This window comes from Perca fluviatilis, chromosome 17 (genome assembly GCF_010015445.1).
Source record: "Perca fluviatilis chromosome 17, GENO_Pfluv_1.0, whole genome shotgun sequence".
NCBI classification, from domain to species: Eukaryota; Metazoa; Chordata; class Actinopteri; order Perciformes; family Percidae; genus Perca; species Perca fluviatilis.
In genome coordinates this window covers 33,639,084-33,656,940 of record NC_053128.1, presented here as the reverse complement: position 1 = coordinate 33,656,940, position 17,857 = coordinate 33,639,084, and the positions used below count along the sequence as shown (strand labels likewise).

General features: G+C 46.7%; 1 protein-coding gene across 3 annotated transcripts in view; it reads right to left on the bottom strand.

Moving 5' to 3' along the window:
* Positions 1-181: 181 nt before the first annotated feature.
* The window catches only part of xpo7 (exportin 7), a 40,723-nt gene continuing 23,047 nt past the window's right edge, over positions 182-17,857 (bottom strand). For 2 of the 3 annotated variants that reach the window (XM_039779943.1, XM_039779945.1), the window contains 14 exons: positions 14,312-14,385; positions 14,074-14,154; positions 13,334-13,397; positions 13,109-13,217; positions 12,722-12,828; positions 12,133-12,221; positions 11,544-11,651; positions 8,632-8,714; positions 7,248-7,462; positions 4,240-4,378; positions 3,032-3,189; positions 2,191-2,289; positions 1,610-1,737; positions 182-841 (listed from right to left, as the gene is read on the bottom strand). In XM_039779943.1, the coding sequence (XP_039635877.1) occupies positions 748-841; positions 1,610-1,737; positions 2,191-2,289; positions 3,032-3,189; positions 4,240-4,378; positions 7,248-7,462; positions 8,632-8,714; positions 11,544-11,651; positions 12,133-12,221; positions 12,722-12,828; positions 13,109-13,217; positions 13,334-13,397; positions 14,074-14,154; positions 14,312-14,385 (1,548 nt within the window). In that variant the 3' untranslated portion in view covers positions 182-747. The remainder of the gene's footprint in view (positions 842-1,609; positions 1,738-2,190; positions 2,290-3,031; positions 3,190-4,239; positions 4,379-7,247; positions 7,463-8,631; positions 8,715-11,543; positions 11,652-12,132; positions 12,222-12,721; positions 12,829-13,108; positions 13,218-13,333; positions 13,398-14,073; positions 14,155-14,311; positions 14,386-17,857) is intronic. The other variant, XM_039779944.1, reaches the window with a different exon arrangement.

Below are 17,857 nucleotides of genomic sequence, written 5' to 3'. Positions count from 1 at the left end.
TGTGTGTGTGTCTGTGTGTGTGTACCTCTTCTTCTCTGCAGCCCGAGTGCTCCTGTGGCCGACCGTCCTCCCCACAACCCCCACCCCCAAATACCTCACCCCACCCACCGTGGAAAGCTCGCTCCCCACGCAGACAGACAGTTGCACTAACTCACTACACTGTAAAAAGCTCAATCACGCGGTTTTTTAAAGTTTTTTCTGTTTTTTTTTCCTCAACTCACCTTTGTGTTTTTTTTTTTAAATTCGATCATTATAAACATTGTTCAAAATGTTACGAAAAGAAATGTACACTTGGGGGGTTTTTGTGTGTGTGTGTGTTTCTATACAAGGCAGGCAGAAGCGGATTACTACGTTTACCAGCGTTCGTCCCCTCCACCCCCCCCACCAACCCACAGCTCTCTCTTTCTCTCTCTCCTCCCTCCCTCACCCCCCGCACCGTTCGGACAGCCAGGCGCGTTTGACCGTCTCTTTAAAATAGATCTGTATATATTTATATATGCTCATATCAAAAAGGAGTGGGGAAGGTTATTGGCTGAAGTGAACCAACCATCCCGTTCGTAGTGTCGGGGTGAGGAGGTGATCCCCAGGCATCCGGGCCCAGGGCGGGAGGGAGGGAGGGAGGGAGGGAGCAGGGGAGGCTGATGCAGAGAGGGAGGCTGTGGCGGAGCCAGGGAGGGAGTGAGGGAGGGAGGGGGGGGGGGAGCTCTGTTGTGTCTGCAGCTGGGCGAGACTCCTCTGTGTGGAATGTCAGCTCATCATGTCGTTGCTGTTGACGCCGTACGTCGAGTTCTTCATGCTGTCGTTCACTTCTCGCCGGAACACAGACAGGTTCTGGGTAAACCTGGGGGGAGAGAGAGACAGGGGGGGAGAGAGAGACAGGGGGGAGAGAGAGACAGGGGGAGAGAGAGACAGGGGGGAGAGAGACAGGGGGAGAGAGAGACAGGGGGAGAGAGAGACAGGGGGAGAGAGACAGGGGAGAGAGAGGGGAGAGAGAGACAGGGGGAGAGAGAGACAGGGGGAGAGAGAGAGACAGGGGGAGAGAGAGAGACAGGGGGAGAGAGAGAGACAGGGGGAGAGAGAGGGAGAGAGAGACAGGGGGGGAGAGAGAGAGAGACAGGGGGGGAGAGAGAGAGAGACAGGGGGAGAGAGAGAGAGACGGGGGAGAGAGAGACAGGGGAGAGAGAGAGACAGGGGGAGAGAGAGAGACCGGGGGAGAGAGACAGTTATTATCATGGTAAACTGTTAGGATTTCTACTTGTAGCTGTTATCGGAGATTGTCTAAGTTCCCAACCGAGCAGCCCCGCTCTAAATCTAAATCTAGTCTTAAAACAGATGAAACAATAAGACCCAGTGACTGCTTGCAGTACACGGGGGGAAACCCTGCAAAAGGTTGTTGTTATTGTGGTTATATAAATGTAATTCAGGGTGCTGTTAGACTGCCTCAAATAGTGATAAATCCTTAATAAAAGTAAAAATACTTCAAGAGTCCGACAAAACACAGCGAAGGCAGTAACATCTAGAAGTCTGAGTTGCCTGGTCCATCCCGACTATGATGCAGTAACTTGTACTTCCATGTATTACATATATAGAGGAAGTACTGGTGAGGTACCTGTCCCGGTTCTTTGTTAGTAGATTTCTCTCTATTCCCTCCATCAGGTTCTCGAAACATAAGTGCATGGCCTGCTGCTTCTCTGGGGGCTGACTGTTGACGATGCTGTTCCTCAGGTCAGCGAAATACTGCAGAGCACACAAACACACACACGTTAGTACACATATATACACACACACACACACACGTGTTAGCGCGAGCACACACACACACACACACGTTAGCACACAGAAACACACACACACACACACACAAACACACACATTAGCACACACAAACCTGTGTTAGCACACATAAACATACATGTTAGTGTGCACACACACGCGTTAGCACACAAACACACACACGTTAGCACAAACACACACGCGTTAGCACACAGAAACACACTAACATGTACACACACACACACACACACACACACACACACACACACACACACACACACACACACACACACACACACACACACACACACACACACACACACACACACACACACACACACACACACACACACACACACACAACAAACACACACACACACACACACACACACACAGGCAGATGTGTGTGAGCTTCACCTTCTCGTTGAGCAGGATGAGGCCCAGCAGAGGTCGGGACATGGACCACTGGTTCCTGCAGTCCTCGAAGATGATGATGTTCAACACCGTGGAGAGCATCTGCTCCACGACGACCACAACAACAACAACAACAACAACAACAACGACAACAACAACAGGGTCAGTTTGACTTCTCCGAGTGGAACACGGAGGGCTGCAGCGATCCATCGGCTCCAGCGCTCATTGTGCCGCCTTACTGCAAAGAAGCTGCTAATCTGTGCTCTCATATCAATAGTTAGTGGCCACAAACACACTCTCAAACTAAAAGAAGTGGGAGTCAGATGTGTGTGTGTGTCTGTTTGTCTGTCTCTGTGTGTGTGTGTGTGTGCCTGTATGTCGGTCTGTGTGTGTGTGTGTGTGCGTGTTAGTGTGTGCTAACACGCGTGTGTTAGTGTGTACTAACGTGTGTGTGTGTGTCTCTGTCTGTGTGCGTGCATGTTAGTGTGTGCCAACACGTGTGTGTGTCTGTGTGTGTGTGTGCGCATGTTTGTGTGTGCCAACACATGTGTGTTAGTGTGTTTGTGTGTACTAACGTGTGTGTCTCTGTGCGCATGCTACTGTGTGCTAACACGTGTATGTGTGTGCGCGGGTTAGTGTGTGCTAACACTTGTGTGTGTGTGTGTGTGCTAACACGTGTGTGTCTGTCTGTGTGTGTGCATGCATGTTAGTGTGTGTGTGTGCACTAACACGTGTGTGTCTCTGTGTGTGTGCGTGCGTGCGTTAGTGTGTGCTAACACGGGTGTGTGTGTGTGTGCTAACATGTGTGTGTGTGTGTGTGTGTGTGCGTGCGTTGATAGGATACCTGCTGGATCATCTCCGGGTGCTGCTGCATGATGTGCAGGAAGCGATCGTCCGTGGCCATCGGCGTGGGCCGTTTCTTGGTGGAGCGGGACAGCTGCTTGAACAGGTAGGTCACTATGTGGTCCAGACTGGAGCAGCAGCCTGTGCACACCATCGTATCTGAAACATACACTCACTGATGTAACAACCACCGCCACGTGCACACTCCCCAAAACCTGCGCTGGAATGGAACTAAGTACATGTACTCCAGTACTGTACTTCAGTCCAAATGTTGAGGTACTTGCACTTTACTTGAGTCTTCAGGAGAACCCCTGAGTAAAGGCTGTTTTATGCTTCTGCGTCAACTCCACGCCGTCGCTCCTACGGCATCGTGACCCTTTCGGAGTTGCTTTGCATCGCGGTGCATTTCACCGCCATAACGCTAGGGGGGTGGGGGTGTCGCCTGTGTCTGTGTAGCTCACCACCGAAACGGTAGCCTGGTTGAAACCAGACCCACTCTCAGTTGTAACTGACTCTGGGTGCAATTGGATAGCTATCGTCATCGTGTAAAGCCCGCCTCAACGGTTGCGATTGGTGCCTTGTTTTGGAAAGAAATTGGAAATGGGCTTGAATGGGCTGTTGGCCAGATGGACTAGCAGAGCAAATCTCAAATTTGCTGGAAGTTCGTCAGGGTTTTCCCAGGCTACCGAAACGGTACTCAGAATGGCAAACCCCATAGAGCGTCGTGCTAAAATATTAATCGTATTTGTTTGGCCTCATCTTGCTTAGATTTCGTAAAAAGTATCGAGAAATAGACACAGTAAAATCCATTGACCTAGTTACTGTAACCAGAAAATAAGTCTGAGGTTAGCGAGCTAACTTTAGCACAACTGCCCACACAGTACTGCTTGCTGGAGAAGTGCTAATTTCACTGACCTATAGACACTACGAACGGATAACCCCGTCAGTGGAACCAAAATATGTCAGAGTTTATTTGTAAAGCCGATGTCAGCATGTTGCTACTCCCCACAGTAGGCTGCTGGAAACGCCCACTATCAACACACAGGACCAGCTGACCAATCACAGTCCTCGCGGTCTGCTACGCAGAGGGATCTGGGGAGGGGTACGCCGTTGACTCGATGCAGAAGCATAAATCAGACTTAAAGGGTGCGGATACTTCTTTCCACCACTGCTGAGAACTCAAGCGCTGACCCGGGGGTGTTTTCTTACCGAGCGCGGTGAGCCCCTCGGATATCGACGACAGGATGTACATGACGACGTGCGGCTCCAGGCTGGCGATGAAGTTCATGTGGTCCTGAGTCAGCACCTCCAGCAGAGAGTAGAAGGACTGGCTGAGTTTCGGGTAGTCCTGCAGCGACAGAGGGGGGAGAGAGAGAGAGAGAGAGAGAGAGAAAGAGAGAGAGAGAGACTTACATCACTGGTTGGTTTTTGAAAGTCTGACATTTCTTCCGTGAGTGGATTTCAGAGGGAATAACAGGGTTTCACTCGGTGGTGTTCTGATCATTTTCTTGAAATCAATGTGAATTAAACAAAAGAGATGGTCACAGATTTTAGCAAAAATAGAATAATAGCCCCCCCCCCCCTTCTAAGATCAATGGTGAACTAGTAGAGAGGGTCTCAACCTACAACTACTTGGGAGTAGAAATTGACTCTAAACTAACATTTAATGAATGTGCACTGAACAGAACTAAGAAAATGCACCAGCGGCTGTTCTTCCTTAGGAAACTAAACACTTTTACATTAGACAGACACCTTCTTGCAATGCGTGGTGGTGGCCCAGTGGATATGACGCATGCCTTTGGTGTGGGAGATCCAGGTTCGATTCCCACTGCGATACATCAACCAATGTGTCCCTGAGCGAGACACTCAACCCCTATTTGCTCCAGTGGCGTGTGACCTCTGACATATATAGCAATTTGAAGTCGCTTTGGATAAAAGAGTCCGCTAAATGACATGTAATGTAATGTTTTATACAAGTCTCCTCCAGAGTGTTCTGCCCTCTCGCCTTATCTGCGCGTTTGGCAACATGCATGTTAAGGACCAAAAGAGACAGCAGCGCACGATCAAGATGGCCAGTACCATCATCGGACCTGACCAGGTGTCGGCAGCCTAGCTGTACAAGGAGCTTATCTTAAAAAAGACTGACCAAATCCTCAATGACTCCTCTCACCCTCTCCATCAGAAATTTATGAGAAGCAATAGGTCATCTGGTAGAATGTGACAACAGAGAATTAGAACAGAAAGGTACAATCAATCATTTGTGCCTGCAGCGATCAGGTTGAATAATGACCCTGCACATCGCGAGCACTTTAATCCAGCACTGGCACTTTACCTGGATGGTAGAGCTCAATCCTTGACAACCACTTCTAGTTATTGCTATTTTTATTTAAATATTTAGCTACCTGATAATATTACTTTCTGTTTTTTTTATGTTTTGTCAACGTCAGATGTGGGATGGTCTTTTTCATCTGGTCTATTGTCATTTCTTGTATTGTCACTGTCAATTTCTGTCGTGGTCATTTCTGTCGTATTGTTACTCTTTTCTCTGTACATGTTTATTGGCTTGTCTGTGGTGTCTGTATGTTTAGAGAATATGTCGTGACAAGTGCGCCTAATGAATGACCACATGAATACTCTATACTTTAGACTTCACACTGCTGCCATCTGGCTGCAGATACAGGACTCGGGGGTGTAGAAGGACTCGCTGTGGCAGAAGTTCTGTCCTCTCTGCCACAGCAGTGCTGAACAAACTGTCTCGCTGACCTTGTATGGATCCGCTGTTGTAAATATGAGTCTATATAGCTCTCGCTATGTTTCTGTTGATGGCTTTGTCCGTGTGTATTGCCATGGGCAGTAAACAGACTGTGAAAACAAATCTCCCTCATGGGACAATATTGTCTGTCTCACTGTTGAATGAAGCCTCATCATCAGAAAACTTCCCCAAAAAAACTGATCACGCGCCAAGCGATTGCAGACACATACATTTTAATTATGCGCCACCCGAAGCCGACAGAAACTCCGGAAGAGAAGAAGAGTTAGACTGACGCTACACCGTCTGGTCCAGTCGCAGCGGCCTCAACTGGCTGCTTTTAATGTTGCACTTTTCCTGTTTTTTAGTCAGTCCTTCCAGAAAAATGCTGAGTTTTTTTGTGATTGTTGCAGGCAAAAATCCTTGATTATGCGGCACGTTTTCTTAAAAAATGCAATGGAATATGCTATATGATATTTTTGCAATTTTATGCGATGAAATTGCAGGAACTTGCAAAAACTGCGGTTTGATGAAAAAGAGAAAAAACAGTTATTTCCTCCCCACAACCTTCTTTTCAATGATGTTCACGTTGCATAATTACGTCGCAGGACCTCTCCTAAGTGGAATGCAGCCATCAGTAATGGTTTAATACCAGGACCTCTCCTAAGTGGAATGCAGCCATCATTAATGGTTTAATACCAGGATCTCTCCTAAGTGGAATGCAGCCATCAGTAATGGTTTAATACCAGGACCTCTCCTAAGTGGAATGCAGCCATCAGTAATGGTTTAATACCAGGGCCTCTCCTAAGTGGAATGCAGCCATCAGTAATGGTTTAATACCAGGACCTCTCCTAAGTGGAATGCAGCCATCAGTAATGGTTTAATACCAGGACCTCTCCTAAGTGGAATGCAGCCATCAGTAATGGTTTAATACCAGGACCTCTCCTAAGTGGAATGCAGCCATCAGTAATGGTTTAATACCAGGGCCTCTCCTAAGTGGAATGCAGCCATCAGTAATGGTTTAATACCAGGACCTCTCCTAAGTGGAATGCAGCCATCAGTAATGGTTTAATACCAGGACCTCTCCTAAGTGGAATGCAGCCATCAGTAATGGTTTAATACCAGGACCTCTCCTAAGTGGAATGCAGCCATCAGTAATGGTTTAATACCAGGGCCTCTCCTAAGTGGAATGCAGCCATCAGTAATGGTTTAATACCAGGGTCTCTCCTAAGTGGAATGCAGCCATCAGTAATGGTTTAATACCAGGACCTCTCCTAAGTGGAATGCAGCCATCAGTAATGGTTTAATACCAGGACCTCTCCTAAGTGGAATGCAGCCATCAGTAATGGTTTAATACCAGGACCTCTCCTAAGTGGAATGCAGCCATCAGTAATGGTTTTGAATACACCTGTGCTCTTCCTACTATGACATGTCGACATGTCTGCCGGGGAAAAGGTCTATAACTTACGAGTAAGTCACTGTGAGGGATGGACAGCAGCAGTTTGATGAAGGTCTGTAAGGCGTTGTCCAGCGCGTCGTCGCCGTAGAGACGGAAGACCCCGAAGTTGACGTAGTTGCCGCTGAGCACCGCCTTCAGCATGGCGAAGCAAACGCTGACGCCCTTCAGCTTCACGCCGTACACCTGGTCCTTCGGGACCTCTCCCAGCGTCAGGATACGATTCCCTGCAACCCAGAAAGAGAGAGAGAACATGGGAGGATGGGTTTTTACTATCCATTCATTTGCTGCAAAGATTCATCGATTAGTAGTCAACTGTTAAATTAATTAATCGCCCACTAATCTGATAATAGATCAATCAGTTGGAGTCATTTTTGATGATAAAACAGGTAAACTAGTGTGATGTCAGCTTATTAAATGTGAATATTTTCTAGTTTCTTCTCTTCTCTGGGACAGGACACTGAATCCTCCTTCCTCCCTTCCTTCTCTCCTTTCCTTCCCTACGTATGTCCTTTCATCTATCTTCTTTCCTTCCCTACATACCCAAAAACAAACGGCAAAAGTGACAAAAAAGTAAAAAAAAAAAAATCTTTCAAATCTTGACCCAGAAAAATGTGTTATCTCTAAAAATAACATTAATAGGCCTGATTAATCTATTGAACGATTAACTCTTGTGTTGTCTTCTGGTATCATGCACTCGTTGTCCTTCTGGGTCAAACACTTTTGGACCGTTTTTTTAAATATATTTTTTCTGAAGTATTTGTCATTTTTTTGTCACTTTTCCCCCAAAGTTTTTGCCACTTTTATTCACACTTTTTTTCTCAAGGTTTTTGTCACTTTTTTTCCACGTTTTCGATGTTATTTTTCACTAACACCAACTTATTACCAATAGTTTTACACGTATTTTTGGAAGTCATGGTCAATATATCTAATTTAATTATATGTGATTTTGAAATGCTGAATGATTTTGACTAACAGAGGAACGTATGTTGGTGGAGAATCACAGACGTGTGGATCTCAAAGTTTAGTCAGGTTTTAAATCCATTTCTTCAAATGCTATAAAATGGAAAACCCACAATTCAATGAAAGTAGTAATCGAGTACTTGCAATTGTACTTAATTTTTTGAGTAATTTGGTTAAAAAGAACCCATATTTCTGATATAGATGTTTTGAAAAAAATTTGACCAGCTGACAACAGGAGGATTAATCGGTCTGCCACTACTAATGAGCCCATTTTTTCTGCATTTGTCCATCTGATTATTTATTTCATAATCATTTTTAGATAGAGAAGTACATCTTGATTTTATTTGGTTTAGTTCTGAACACTGTGGGCCTCCATACTGCAGCAGGAGAGTGTATGATCCTGGAAGTGAAAGGAGGTTTGGAGTGGACGTACCGTAGGTGGTGATCATCTTGCTGGTTTCTCTGAACAGCAGGATGCCGTTGGGCGACGACACGTCAAACTGCAGCCTTTGGGATCTACGCACGACAACAACAACAACAGAAGGTTAGTTATCAATAAATAATCCTTCTCAGGGAAGTAGAGATGTAAGAGGAGGTGCACCCCTCCCCTAGGCCCGGGATGGGAATTCAATACTTTTCAGGCACCGACTGAATTGCCTCTTAAAGGGGTGATGGAATGCAAAACCGATTTTACCCTGTCATAGTTGAATAACGACAGTTCGGTGAGTAAATAGGACATACATAGAAGCTCAAAATCCCATTGACACCCCTTTACTATGAAAATCTCATATTTTGAAACTGCCTCTGAAAACGGGCGAATCCCAACAAAGCTGAGTTGCTTACGCAAGCGTCTCAAAATCCGGAACCTTAAGAGAACAGTCACGCCCCAACATTTACATAGGCTACACAACTGACCTGAGATCAGGTAGAACATTTACATAGGCTACACAACTGACCTGAGATCAGGTAGAACATTTACATAGGCTACACAACTGACCTGAGATCAGGTAGTCTTCTGAATCTAGCTAGGTCACGCAGATCTCTGCTATTCCATTACAAAATTCACTTCTGAAACTTTTTTATGCGAGAAATCAACCATATAAAGCTCAAATATGGGCCGCTTTACAAAAATGGATGGCTAATTGCAAATTTTCTCCGACTGTGTGTCGGATTTAGTGCCGGTGTTGGTGCTGCCTGGGTTGCTACATCGCCGCCCTGACTGCAGTGTCAGCGAGGTGTTACGCCCGCAATCTTTTACCGCAGCCCGCAGGTTCCAGTAAAGCTTATAATGGGTATGTGTGTTGAGTTATTTAAACAAACAATCGGGGAAATAAACGCCTCTTGTCCGCGAGTCTCATTGATAGAGCCGCGGGGAGATGGAGTCCATCAATGAGAGCTAGCTAGCCTCCTCCTAACTCTGACATTCACAAAAATACATTCAATTGATATCCGAAATCGGACAAGTGTTAGCTAAGCTTTGTAAGACCTTGAGGAACCTGTTATATTCATGCCGTGACGAAATTCAAACTGTAAATATACTTTAGTTATGCAAAAGTGAGCAAGCTGCGATATTTCCCCATTGTAATGAATGGGACATGTAGCAAGCAGCTGCTCGTCCTACAAAGACGCCTCGCGTTCATAAAAATGCCTTAAAATCAAATTGGACACAACGGTTAGCTTTATAAGACATTGGGGAATGATGTAATATAAGTGGTGTGACGAAATTCAAACTGTAAATATAATTTAGTTATGGCGACAATGTAGCTAGCTAGCTGCGGTATTTCCCCATTGTAATGAATGGGACATATAGCAAGCAGCTGCTCGTCCTACAAAGACGCCTCGCGTTCAAAAAAATGCCTTAAAATCAAATCGGACACATCGGTTAGCTTTATAAGACATTGGGGCATTCAAAACCGTAAATGTATTATTTATAGATATAGTTATGCCGGCAGCTGGCCGCGGAGCCCCGTAGTGCAGTATCCACAAAGGGTGACTTTGCGCTGGGTATGGAGCCCAGCAGGCTGCCGCTTTCTCGTCAGACTGTGTGGAGCTCCTAAAGTCCGACACGTCTTACCAAATTTGCAATTAGCCATCAATTTTTGTAAAACGGCCCATATTTGAGCTTTATATAGTTGATTTCTCGCTTAAAAAAGTCTCAGAAGTGAATTTGGTAATGAAACATTGCAGTGTCTGGAATATGAGATTCTGTCGCTTCTCTAATGTATGTGTATGGGGGATTTGCTCAACCAATCAGCGCGCGTCTCTAATGTCTGCGTATGGCAAGTCGCTAGACCAATCAGCGCGCAGCTCATCTAAATATTCATTACCATACCATATTTGGAAGAAAAGCTCTTGTTACAAATAGGGCCAAAACACAGGGATGCATAAGGGCCAATACCATATCAACCAGGCCATTTTCAGCCCAACTAATGTTACATACCCCATTAGGAGACCATAAGGAACAGTGTGAAATACCCTATATAATCATTCTATCACCCCTTTAAGGTCTTTGCACACGGAGTATGAAATTTAAATGTGGAATTTTCGTACGTTACAAAATAAAAACGACCTAACGTGTCAATCATGTTTACACACTGGCTCCGAAAATTCCGTCCGTCATTTTTTTGCATCCATTTAGATGTGTTTTAACAAGGAGAAGGTATGAGGCGATCCAGAATGATGCAGGCAGAGAGCAACGTATCATTTCATAACTCAGATCTAATGTCTGTCAATGGATCAGATGGTAATATACAGGAGGAGATGGAAGAGGGGAAGATGAGATGCAGACAGAAAGAGGAGAGCGACAGCGTAGTGATGGAGACAGAGCGAGAGAGACAGAGAGAGACAGACAGAGAGAGACTGAGAGACAGACAGACCGAGAGAGACACAGAGAGAGAGACAGACCGAGAGACGGAGAGAGAGAGAGACGAGGTGACAGACCGACCGAGGGACAGACGGAGAGACAGACAGACGGAGAGACAGACAGACAGACAGACAGAGAGACAGAGACCGAGAGACAGTCAGACGGAGAGACAGACAGAGAGAGAGACAGTCAGACAGAGAAAGACAGCCACTGACCGAGGTAACATTACTGTTAGCGGGGAGAAGCAAGGGATCAACAGATTAATTAATATTCATCGGACTCAGTGTGCAAGGTTTCTGTGCATGACAAATTTTTAGGAAGACAAAACGCATACGAAAATTCCAGACTCAGGACCTTAAAGTCCGGACCAAAGTCCGCAACCGGACCAAACAGCAAGTCAATCAGGGCCCGGCCTGTACCTCGTGTTATGAATACAAAACCTTGAAGTGTACCGTTTTCTATTTCCCACTGAGCACGTTTACCTGTTGTGAACCAGCTCGGCCATGAGTTTGAGGACCGGCGTGGTGCATGCTGGGTCGTGGTACCAGAGCTCTATGGCTCGCTGCAGGATGGGCATGTAGGCCGGATATCTGCAGCTCTGCGTTCAGGACGGTTCTCTTACAGTGAAAAAAACACAAAAAAAAACCCAGCGTTTTGCCAAAACTACATAGCGCTAGCCTAGAAATGTACCCTAGCGGCAGCAAATGTAATTTGCAGCCAGGGGGGTCTAGCAACTCTCCGTTGGCTTGCAAGCTGTAAAAACCAAACTCTAATCAGACCAATCACATCGGGTGTAGAGTCGGTGGGCGGGGCTTATGGCTGCTGCTGCTGGGAACAGCGGTCTTCTGGAGTTCAGCTTTTCTTTGAGAAAAGAACAAAGTAGAGCTGTCCTATCGTGTGCAGAGGGGATTTGAAAGACAACCGTTTATCCCGCCCCTCGGATTGAGCCCTGACCAATGGGGAGTTCCCAGACCCAACATCTGGATGTGGACCTTTTTTTGCAGGGACTGTGTTGAGTGTTAAATGTAGTTTGAGGACCCGCTGCGCTGCTACGGACAGCTGAAAGGATACATCCAGTCGAAGAGCATCATGAAGCTGGTCTTGGCGTTGAAGGCGAATGCGATGCCTCGCAGGTCTCGGACCAAACCCACCAGAGTCCTCTGCAGGAAACAGGACAGGAAGAAGAAACCCGTCAGAATAAAACCTCTCTCTCAAAGTTAAGCCGGTACTCCGCTTTAAACAGGAAGTGGGCGTACATAATAATAAGAAACGCAGCCATTTATGAATAACAATATAGATTTGTCTGCCTTCGTTGCTGCTGTACTTCTTTTCCTTTGGGATCGGTTAAAATCCCCAAATAAAGACGCCTCATGAAACCATTTAGTGTTGTTAACTTTCAGTTGATTAAATCTAGAGCGGATTAATGTGTGGATTATCTTCTGGATGAATGGATCAGTTGTTTGGTCTCTAAAATAATCAGAAAATGGTGAAAAATGTGGATCAGTGTTTCCCCAAAAAGCCTCAAATGTCTTGTTTTGTCCACAACTCAAAGATATTCAGTTCACTGTCACAGAGGAGAGAAGAAACTAGAGCATATTCACATTTAACATCACACAAACTTTACTGTTTTTCCATTAAAAAAATTAATAAAACCATTCACCTTGGCTTCCTGTTCGTTGAAGGTGTTCGTACTCAACATCTGAGCCACGGTTTCAAACGCAGCCGTCAGAGGCAGCATGAACTGTTCAAACTGGTCCTCGTCCTCACCTAGACACAGACACACACACAGACACACACACACACACACACACACACACACACACACACACACACACACACACACACAGACACACACACATTAATAAACAGCTTTCTGATTTTCTCACACAGAACACACAAGTTTATGTATGTTTCTTTGAAATGAAAATGTGAAAATCTAAAAATAACAGCGGCTGCTCCGGGAAAAAGTCTCTAAAAAAAGTCTTAAAATCTGTTTACATTACAGCGTGATGGTGAGGTGTGTGTGTGTGTGTGTGTTACCGTTGACCGAGGTCGACCATTAGCAGGCGTCCCAGTGCCGTGTAGAAGGTGGTCCGACAGCGCATGTCGCTCAGATTGGACTGGTTGTTCACTCCCAGGAAGGAGAAGTGCTCGCTCTGACCCAGCAGCAAACACACAGGACGTTAAAAACACACTTCACATCTTACTACTAAAGTCCTGACTATTTAGTAAAACAAGGAGGGAGAGTGTGTGCGAGTTAACGTGCACTCACCGTGTGGTTATTCAGCATGAACTGGACGGCGGTGAGCTTCACCAGCTTTCTCACGCTGCTGTATGTGCACAAACAGGAAGTCAAGGAGAACACGTACCGACACAGGAACTCATTAAAGGGTTGATGCACATTTCAGCGATGTTTAGAATACCATTTGCTTATTGAAAAATGGGATTAACAATTTCTAATGGATCTTAGGGTCAGGTCTATAGTCTGAACACACACAGACACACACACACACACTCAGTGACACAAACACACACACACTCCGTGACACAAACACACACACAGACACACACACACACAGTGACACAAACACACACACACTCAGTGACAAACACACACACACACACACTCAGTGACACAAACACACACACAGACACACACTCAGTGTGACACACACACACACACACTCAGTGACAAACTCTCACTGACACAAACACACACTCACTGACACAAACACACTCACACACACTCAGTGACACAAACACACACTCTCACTGACACACAAACACACAGACACACACTCACACTCACTGACAAACACACACACAGACACACACACACTCAGTGACACACACACTCACTGACAAACACACACACACACACACTCATTGACACAAACACACTCACCGACAAACACACACACACACACACTCATTGACACAAACACACACTCACACAAACTGACACACACTCACTGACACAAACACTTCACACTACACACACACAAAGGATATCCTAGAGAGAGGTCGTTCAGTAGTTGGAGTGTCTTGGAGGTGATTGGTTCACACTGGCCCCAGTACTTCAAGTTTGTGATGCTGAAAGAGAGAAGAGATTGTTTTGAGACACAAACAGGAAGAAGATTAGACATTAGAGATATTTGTAAACAGAATTTTAGAGCATACATGAACATAACATGTTTCAATAAAGTTTATTTAAACCGTGCTGGACAGATGACTCTTTTAGTATACTCACATTTTCCCTATAAAGACACTGAGTACCATCGTCTCGTCATTCAGCCCCAAAACTTCTGATAGTCGTCGATAAAGCTGCAACACACACACACACACACACACACACACACACACACACACACACACACACACACACACACACACACACACACACACACACACACACACACACACACACAGAGAGAATAGCTGTCAATGTACATGATAAAAATAAACACAGGTCTGAAAAAAAGCAACTCCACGTCACGCTGCGGTGGCCAGTCATGTAGCAGAGATCAGACTTGTGGGTATTTAAGACCTAGAACAAAATTCTTTTGCTAATTTAAGACTTTCTAAGGCCTAAAATTTAGATTCTGAAAATTTTAGACTATTTCAGACTTTTAAGACCCGCGAGAAACCCTGCTGTGAAATGAAGCTGCCTTCAAGTGCAGTTGGAAACACGCAAATGAGCCGTTTGACAGAACTGAACACATAATGGTGCAGTAGCAGTCTTTCTGCAAAAACAGATGTGCAATATCTGACTTTTTTATTATTGTATTTACTATATTTATTGTTTTTATTCTGTGTCTATTGCCTTCATAAGGGTACGGTCATTTTATTTGTGTACCACTGAGGGTGAGTTGCGGAAAATGTTGTTGGACAGCTGCTGTCCAATGACAATAAAACGTATTCTATTCTCCATCCATCCATCCATCTTCGTCTGCAGCTCCAGCAGGGGGACCCCAAACTTCTCTATCCCGAGCCACATTAACCAGCTCCGACAGTCCTGGGTCTTCCCTGGGGCCTCCTCCCAGCTAGACGGGCCTCCACCTAGTCCTGGGTCTTCCCTGGGGCCTCCTCCCAGCTGGACGGGCCTCCACCTAGTCCTGGGTCTTCCCTGGGGCCTCCTCCCAGCTGGACGGGCCTCCACCTAGTCCTGGGTCTTCCCTGGGGCCTCCTCCCAGCTGGACGGGCCTCCACCTAGTCCTGGGTCTTCCCTGGGGCCTCCTCCCAGCTGGACGGGCCTCCACCTAGTCCTGGGTCTTCCCTGGGGCCTCCTCCCAGCTGGACGGGCCTGGAACACCTCCCTAGGGAAGCGTCCAGGGGGCATCCTCACCAGGTGCCCGAACCACCTCAACTGGCTCCTTTCGACGCGAAGGAGCAGCGGCTCTACGAGCTCCTCACGGATGACTGAGCTTCTCACCCTATCTCTAAGGGAGACGCCAGCCACCCTCTATCCTATTCATTGACACTCTCCACTCTCCTCCTCCCCCCCCCCGCCACGCCACCATGATCGCAGGGACCAATTTTCTCAGTGCGAACGCCCGCTGAAGCATGAGGAGATCAGCAGCAGATAAAAAAGCAGGGGCCTCACTGACCGGGGGCAGAGGGGTTAAGTCTGACAACACGAGCCATACATCCAGCAGCTCCTCTAATGCTACTTATTGTGTCGACTGTACCGTGGTTTCCGGTCACCCACAACAGAAACAATAGAAACTTAACAACCTGAAAACTGAGGCACAGCCGGCCCCTAACTGCTGCCCTAAGCAAGACCTCCGAAATACAGGGGGCATAAGTCAGTACACCCCTATGTTAAATTCACACACCCTTCACCATACCTAGAGATTGGCATGGTTTTATGTCAGTTAGCCTGATAGCTGGTATGATTTGCATTGAGAGATGATTTTATGGAAAATACCCCATGCCAATCTCCAGGTATGGTGAAGGGCATGTGATGATGTGGGGGTATGGTGAAGGGTATGTGATGATGTGGGGGTATGGTGAAGGGCATGTGATGATGTGGGGGGTATGGTGAAAGGGTATGTGATGATGGGGGGTATGGTGAAGGGTATGTGATGATGTGTGGGGGTATGGTGAAGGGTATGTGATGATGTGGGGGTATGGTGAAGGGTATGTGATGATGTGGGGGTATGGTGAAGGGTATGTGATGATGTGGGGGTATGGTGAAGGGTATGTGATGATGTGGGGGTATGGTGAAGGGTATGTGATGATGTGGGGGTATGGTGAGGGTATGTGATGATGTGGGGGTATGGTGAAGGGTATGTGATGATGTGGGGGTATGGTGAAGGGATGTGATGTGTGTTGATGGGGGTATGTGGAGAGGTAATGTGATGATGGTGGGGGTATGGTGTAGGGTATGTGATGATGGGTGGTGGTGAAGGGTATGTGATGATGTGGGGGTATGGTGAAGGGCATGTGATGATGTGGGGGTATGGTGAAGGGGTATGTGATGATGTGGGGTATGGTGAAGGGTATGTGATGATGTGGGGGGGTATGGTGAAGGGGCATGTGATGATGGTGGGGTATGGTGGGGGTATGTGATGATGTGGGGGTATGGTGAAGGGTATGTGATGATGTGGGGGTATGGTGAAGGGCATGTGATGATGTGGGGGGTATGGTGAAGGGCATGTGATGATGTGGGGTATGGTGAAGGGTATGTGATGATGTGGGGGTATGATGAAGGGTATGTGATGATGTGGGGTATGGTGAAGGGTATGTGATGATGTGGGGGGTATGGTGAAGGGTATGTGATGATGGGGGGTATGGTGAAGGGTATGTGATGATGTGGGGTATGGTGGAAGGCGTGTATGTGATGATGTGGGGGGTATGGTGAAGGGCATGTGATGATGTGGGGGTATGGTGAAGGGTTGATGATGTGGGGTATGGTGAAGGGTATGTGATGATGGTGGGGTATGGTGAGGGCATGTGATGATGTGGGGGGTATGATGAAGGGGGCATGTGATGATGTGGGGGGTTATGGTGAAGGGCATGTGATGATGTGGGGGGGTATGAAGGGCATGTGATGATGTGGGGGTATGATGAAGGGCATGTGATGATGTGGGGGTATAGTGAGGGTATGTGATGTGTGGGTATGGTGAAGGGTGGTGTGGTGGGGGTTGTGAAGGGTATGTGATTGTGGGGGTATGGTGGGGTATGTGATGATGTGGGGGTATGGTGGGGTATGTGATGTGTGGGGGTATGTGGGGATGTGTGATGTGGGGTATGGTGAAAGGTATGTGATGATGGTGGGGTATGTGGAATGTGATGATGTGGGGGTTATGATGAAGGGCATGTGATGATGTGTGGGGGTATGATGAAAGGGATGTATGATGATGTGGGGGTATGGTGAAGGGTGTGATGTGTGGGGTATGATGAAGGGCATGTGATGATGTGGGGGTATGATGAAGGGCATGTGATGTGTGGGGGTATGGTGAAGGGTATGTGATGATGGTGGGGGTATGATGAAGGATGTGTGTGGGTGGGGTATGATGAAGGGCATGTGATGTGTGGGGTATGATGAAGGGCTGTGATGATGTGGGGTATGGTGAAAGGGCTGTGATGATGTGGGGGTATGGTGAAGGGTTGTGATGATGTGGGGGTATGGTGAAGGGGCATGTGATGATGTGGGGGTTGGTGAAGGGCATGTGATGTGTGGGGGTATGGTGAAGGGCATGTGATGATGTGGGGGTATGGTGAAGGGCATGTGATGATGTGGGGGTATGGTGAAGGGCATGTGATGTGTGGGGGTATGGTGAGGGTATGTGAT